General features: G+C 38.1%; 1 protein-coding gene across 1 annotated transcript; it reads left to right on the top strand.

The window, feature by feature from the left end:
* The first annotated feature begins 6,222 nt into the window (after window positions 1–6,222).
* On the top strand, window positions 6,223–6,991 carry LOC114308884 (17.3 kDa class I heat shock protein-like). Its single transcript, XM_082876076.1, has one exon. The coding sequence runs from the start codon at window positions 6,328–6,330 to the stop codon at window positions 6,808–6,810; it is 483 nt and encodes a 160-aa protein (XP_082732202.1). The 5' UTR covers window positions 6,223–6,327; the 3' UTR covers window positions 6,811–6,991.
* Window positions 6,992–7,372: the final 381 nt, after the last annotated feature.

The raw sequence follows: 7,372 nt of genomic DNA, 5'->3' as shown, positions 1-7,372 counted from the left end.
TGATGTTATATGAGAATATCTAATAGGTCGATTATATATCTCACGTGATGTGCTCTTACAATTGTATAAGGACATGTAATTAGTGTTTTTTTTTTATCTTTTCTCATGTGCTTTAGAAAAATTAATCGGGTATTAATGGCCACATAATAAGTTGGACTTACCAAATAATTTCTCCATATGATTATACATTTTTCAACTTCGATGGTGTGCTACACCTAAAACGATAAATGTGATAAAAAAAAAAATAAATAAATAAAAAGACTATTTAGTACTTGAATATGACATAATATATATTGTGGGGATATAATTTTTGAATGACAATACGTGCCCGAGGTGACACCGAAGTGTCAGCCGAGGTGTCACATGTCATGGTCATGATGCCGAGATGATCTCGGCTAAGCCGAGGTTATCTGCGAAGATGTCGGAATCCGAGATAAGCGAATAAGGGACAAGAGTCCTAGAATGAGAGAAGACTTCAGTTTGGATAAAGATAAGACTCTTAGAGAGTTTATCCCAATCCTACTGGGAGTCTAAGATTAGCAGTAATCCTAAGTCCATTAAAGCTAGACTCCTATTAGGACTAGGATTGTGTTGGCTATAAAAGGGAGACACCCCCATGGGTCTAAGGTATGCTTTTGATATTCTATCTAGTGAGTTAAGCACTATTGGTTATCTTTGAGAGATATTAAGTACTGACTTAATCGTCGGAGTGCCCCCGGGTGGACGAGCCACTGCCAGAAACTCTTTTTTCTGTTGCAGGTCGTTCGGACTTAATCTATTCTGCCGGTATTCTCCAGTTGAGTACTAAGTTGGCAGTGTGGTCAGAAAATCACCCACACAATTTGGCGCCGTCTGTGGGAACGAAAGGAAAATAGATGGCCAACGACAGACCGAAAGAGAAGGTTAGGGACGACACCCCTACTGAGAGTGGGAAACATATTAACCTTGGCGTCGAAGAAGACAACTACAACGAAGAAACTCGTGATAAGAATCACGGAGAAGAGGACGTTGGCCAGGAGGGCGACGTGCCGAAGAAATCAGACCAAAGCGAGTATTATAACGAGGACGACCTCCAGGTATGGAAAGAAAGATGCTTACGAAAGGACGATGAGATGAAAGGAATGGCGAACAAATTGGTGGACCTGCAAACGGTTGTCAATTTCATGATACAAAACAACGTCATGCAGCCACCGTTCCCGTCACATGATACGCCGATTACAACAGCCAAGAAAGATGCCCAGGCAGGGGGGCAGAAGACAACTCCTACGACTCCTCAGCACGATATGACCAAGGAATATTCTCACCGGCCTTCAAGGGAGGTTGGACGAGGAGAATCAAGAAAGGGAGATTCACAGAGGACACATTGCACCAAGGAAGCTGACTCCAAAGAACATCGGCATGTTCAGGGGAAGGACCTCTGTTTCAACGCGACCAATGGAGGGAGGTCCAAAAGGACTCACAACGACACAGGAAGTAGTGCACCAAAGAGGTTGAAATTCGGAGATAGCCGAGCTCCTGGACGAACCAAGGAGGATCTGAGGGATTACCTCCAGAGAAAGCGACAAGATGCCAAGGTGACCTCACCTGTCAAGCCGAGATAACACTGGATATGAGAAGACAAGAGCTCAGCCCAAGTAAGTCGATCCCGAATTCCAGATCTCGGATCCCAAATCCCAGAAGACAATATCTCAGCCTAAGATAATTAAGTCCGAGAAGAGAAGAGTTTACCAAGATTATGTTTAACACTTGTTAAAACTTGAGAAAAGTTTACAAGTTGAAGTTAAACCGAGATTATGTTTAACACTTGTTGAAACTTTAGAAAAGTTTACAAGTTGAAATTAAACCGAGATTATGTTTAATACTTGTTGAAACTTAAAAAAGTTTACAAATTGAAGTTAAACCGAGATTATGTTTAACACTTGTTGAAACTTAAGAAAAGTATACAAGTTAAAGTTAAACCGATGTCATATTTAACACTCGTTGAAATTTTAAAAATTCACAAGCTGAAATTAAACCGGGGTCATTGTTAGGAAAGAATGATATATGTTCCATCACCTCAGGATGCTGAGGTAATAGAACCTAGGGGGCAGTTGTGGAGACATAATTTTTGAATGACAACACGTGGCCGAGGTGACACCAAAGTGTCAGCCGAGGTGTCACATGTCATGGTCATGATGCCGAGATGATCTCGGCTAAGCCAAGGTTATCTGCGAAGATGTCGAAATCCGAGATAAGCGGATAAGGGACAAGAGTCCTAGAATGAGAGAAGACTTCAGTTTAGATAAAGATAAAACTCTTAGAGAGTTTATCCCAATCCTACTGGGAGTCCAAGATTAGCAGTAATCCTAAGTCCATTAGAGCTAGATTATGTCCGAACGACCTGCAACAGAAAGAAAAGTTTCCGGCAGTGGCTCGTCCACCCGGGGGCACTCCGACGATCAAGTCAGTACTTAATATCTCTCAAAGATAACCAATAGTGCTTAACTCACTAGACAGAATATCAAAAGTGTACCTTAGACCCATGGGGGTGCCTCCCTTTTATAGTCAACACAATCCTAGTCCCAATAGGAGCCTAGATCTAATGGACTTAGGATTACTGCTAATCTTAGACTCCTAGTAGGATTGGGATAAACTCTCTAAGAGTCTTATCTTTACCCAAACTGAAGTCTTCTCTCATTCTAGGACACTTGTCCCTTATCTACTTATCTCGGATTTCGACATCTTCGTAGATAACCTAGGCTTAGCCAAGATCATCTCGGCATCATGACCATGACATGTGACACCTCAACTGACACTTTGATGTCACCTCGGTCACGTGTTGTCATTCAAAAATTATCTCCCCACAACTGCCCCCTAGGTTCTATTATCTCGGCATCCTGAAGTGATGGAACCTATATCATTCCTTCCTTTACTCATGACCCCGGTTTAACTTCAGCTTGTAAATTTTTCTTAAAATTTTAATAAGTGTTAAACATGACCTCGGTTTAACTTCAACTTGTAAACTTTTCTCAAGTTTCAACAAGTGTTAAACATATAATCTCGGTTTAATTTCAACTTGTAAACTTTTTTAAGTTTCAACAAGTGTTAAACATAATCTTGGTTTAACTTCAACTTATAAACTTTTCTCAAGTTTCAACAAATGTTAAACATCATCTCGGTTTAACTTCAACTTGTAAATTTTTCTCAAGTTTCAACAAGTGTTAAACATAATCTCGGTAAACTTTTCTCTTCTCGGACTTAATCATCTTAGGCTGAGATCTTGTCTTCTGGGATCTGGGATCCAAGATCTAGAATTCGGGATCAACTTACTCGGGCTGAGCTCTTGCCTTTTCATCTACAGTGTTATCTCGGCTTTACAGGTGAGGTCACCTCGGCATCTTGTCGCTTTCTCTGGAGGCAATCCCTCAGATCCTCCTTGGTTCATCCAGGAGCTCGGCTATCTCCGGATTTCAGCCTCTTTGGTGCACTACTTCTTGTGTCATTGTGAGTCCCTTTGGATCTCCCTCCATTGGTCGCGTCGAAACAGAGATCCTTCCCCTGAACATGTCGATGTTCTTTGGAGTCAGCTTCTTTGGTGCGATGTGTCCTCTGTGAATCTCCCCTTCTTGATTCTTCTCGTCCGACCTCCCTTGAAGGCCGGTGAGAATGTTCCTTGGTCCTATCGTGCTGAGGAGTCGTAGGAGTTATCTTCTGCCCCCTGCCTGGGCATCTTTCTTGGCCGCTGGAATCAGCGTATCTTGTGACGGGAACGGTGGCTGCATGACGTTGTTCTGTATTATGAAATTGACAACCGTTTGCAGGTCCGCCAATTTGTTCGCCATTCCTTTCATCTCGTCGTCCTTTCGTAAGCATCTTTTTTTTCATACCTGAAGGTCGTCCTCGTTATAATACTCGCTTCAGTCTGATTTCTTCGGTACGTCGCCCTCCTGGTTAACGTCCTCTTCTCCGTGATTCTTATCACGAGTTTCTTCGTTGTAGTTGTCTTCTTCGACGCCAAGGTCAATATGTTTCCCACTCTCAGTAAGGGTGTCATCCCCAACCTTCTCTTTCGGTCTATTGTTGGCCATCTATTTGCCTTTCGTTTCCACAAACGGCGCCAAATTGTGTGGGTGATTTTCTGACCAGACTGCCAACTTAGTACTCAACTGGAGAATACCGACAGAATAGATTAAGCCCGAACGACCTGCAACAGAAAGAAGAGTTTCCGGTGGTGGCTCGTCCACCCGGAGGCACTCCGACGATCAAGTCAGTACTCAATATCTCTCAAAGATAACCAATAGTGCTTAACTCACTGGACAGAATATCAAAAGCATACCTTAGACCCATGGGGGTGTCTCCCTTTTATAGCCAACACAATCCTAGTCCCAATAGGAGCCTAGCTCTAATGGACTTAAGATTACTGCTAATCTTGAACTCCTAGTAAGATTGAGATAAACTCTCTAAGAGTTTTATCTTTACCCAAACTGAAGTCTTCTCTCATTCTAGGACTCTTGTCCCTTATCCGCTTATCTCGGATTCCGACATCTTTGCAGATAACCTCAGCTTAGCCGAGATCATCTCGGCATCATGACCATGACATGTGACACATCAGCTGACACTTCGGTGTCACCTCGGCCACGTGTTGTCATTCAAATATTATGTCCACACACACACACACACATATATATATATAATATTTTGTTTTTAATTTTTTAAATTACGCTGAGATCGACTCATTAGCATAGGCGGAGGCACACAAGGACCCGGGAGGTCACGTGTCCCCCCGGGTTTTTGGAATTTTTTTTTTTTAAACATAAAGAAAATATTTTAAATAAAAAAAATTATAAAAATATTATTTAAAGTGAAATGTCAATGACATTTTTAAAATTATGAGAACAATAATAGCTATTTTGATTTAAAGTAAAGAGTCTATGATAAATTATATTATTATTTATGAAAATTTCAATATAATGGTGATGTCTATCATTATTGACATAGAAACATAATTAACCTCAATGAAGATATATGAAATTTATTGGATTGTTAGATACATTTGACATGTAGAGTTTGTCCTCTATATGTTTCTTTTCATTCATAACTAAAATGATCACTATATAAATTATAATCAAGCAGCACATCTTCAATTATAAAAATAAAAATAAAAAATTACAATAGGTCATAACTAATATCAAAATGAGTCATAACTAACTATTACTTGATATATAGTCATAACTAAAATAACAACCACAAAAAGTTATAACTAAATTATATCTAACATTATAATATGTCGTAACTAAAGACCATGAAGATTATAATTGCAACATATGATAGACACTTTTTTTTATGGTGTGTTTTATGGAATTTCTCTACTAAAATATATTATTTCTATCTCAACTTATCTTCTTTTTTAATTTTCCAATCTACCTATAAATAGTTACTCCCTAATATTTATATAAAATTTAATCTCAAATCCTTTAATTTAAAATTCACATTTATTCAAATGGACTCTTAATATTTAAGTTTAGTAATATCTCATTATTGCTCATTATAAAAATAAATAAATAAATAAATAAAAATATTTATTTGGTTAGAGTTTTCCAAAATATTTTTCAGAAAATTCTACTTTCTTGTTTTTCGTATTTTTGCTGAATTTTTTAATATTTTAAGAAATTTTTTAAATTCTTAGATATACCTAATATAAATATACCTAAAAAGTAAAAAATTTGTGAAAAAAACCTTTTAAAAATTTCCTAAATACCAATAATACAAAAGAAAAAAAAAGAAAATTTTGTACATTTTTTGTATTTTTATGTATTTATTAATTTTTTAAAATATTTTTTCACAAATTTTTTACTTTTTAAATACATCTAAATAAAATGCATCTAAAAAAGTAAAAAAAAAAATGTTTAAAATTTTAAAAATATTTACTAAAAATAAAAAAAATAAAAAATACGAAAACTAAAAAACTCAATTTTTTAATCTTAAAAAATTCAAACCAAGCACATTAATGTTATTGTTAATTTGTACCCCTCCCCATTAAATTTCTGATTACGCCACTGCTCGTTAGCGTATTAAAAAAAGAAGAAATTTTGTTATTTCTTAGTAGAATATTTGAGATTTTTAATATTTTTCTTCATTGATGGATGTTACAGATTCTGTAGAGTCTCGCCTGCATGAACGAACTAGAACTCTCTCGAACGAACCATCGAGATACCATCTAATTCTCCCTATAAAACCATCACCAACGAGCCCTCTCCCACCAATAGCGCAAACCCACACACCCTCTGCATTTCGAAACCGTTTTCCTTTTCAAATTCAATCCTTTTCTTGCTCTCCAGACACTCAACAATGTCGCTGATTCCACACTTGTATGGCCGCCGATCGAACGTTTTCGATCCATTCTCTGTTGAAATGTGCGATCCTTTCCAAGGCTGGCCTTCCAACAACAATTTCCGATCACGCTCCGATCATATCCGCTCTGAAGCGGCGTCGTTCGCGCACGCCAACGTCGACTGGAAAGAAACGCCGACGGCGCACATTTTTAAGGCGGACGTGCCTGGGCTGAAGAAGGAGGAGGTGAAGGTGGAGGTGGAGGAAGGAAGAGTGTTGCAGATCAGCGGAAAGAGAAACCACGAGCAGGAGGAGAAGGGGGACACGTGGCACCGCGTGGAGCGAAGCAGTGGAAAGTTCCTCCGTCGGTTCAGGCTGCCGGAGAATGCGAAGGTGGATCAGGTCAAGGCGGCGATGGAGAACGGCGTGCTTACAGTGACGGTGCCGAAGGTGGAGGAGGTCAAGAAGCCTGATGTGAAATCGATTCAGATCTCCGGTTGATTAATTAGTCAGTTGTTCATTCTCTGTTTTTGGATTATTAATTGTGTTTCTATGGTATGAGATGTTAGGGTTTTGCATGTAGAATCAACTGGATGGCACTTGTTGGGATCATGAATGTGAGATTGTTGAAGTCTCTCCCAATTTAATAACTGCATATATATGCATTGTGTGGTTGATTGGATGTATGATTTGCACTATTGAAATGGTTCTGCCATTCATTTGAGACTTCCAATTTTTGGGAGAATTTTTAGGCACCTTTCATTAGAACAGAAAAATACGAGGATAACAGATCGTCGGTGATTCTGAGATTTATGGAAGATCATCATTTTCAAACGTAACCATGGGTGAAGATGAAAAAATTATGAATAACTGATGTCGCTACTATTTAGCAACGATCAATGGAAGCCAAAATAAGATGTATTTGGAATATTATAAAAATTAAAAAATTAAAAATAAAAATAAAAATAACTAATCTGTTTCTGTTTTTGAATGTTAAACATTGCTTTCACCTGAAAATAAATATATATATATATATATATTGTAGTATATAACTATTCAGTTT

The sequence above is a fragment of the Camellia sinensis genome, chromosome 1 (genome assembly GCF_055761805.1).
Source record: "Camellia sinensis isolate YWXY chromosome 1, ASM5576180v1, whole genome shotgun sequence".
NCBI lineage: Eukaryota > Viridiplantae > Streptophyta > Magnoliopsida > Ericales > Theaceae > Camellia > Camellia sinensis.
This window is presented reverse-complemented; position numbering and strand designations above follow the sequence as displayed.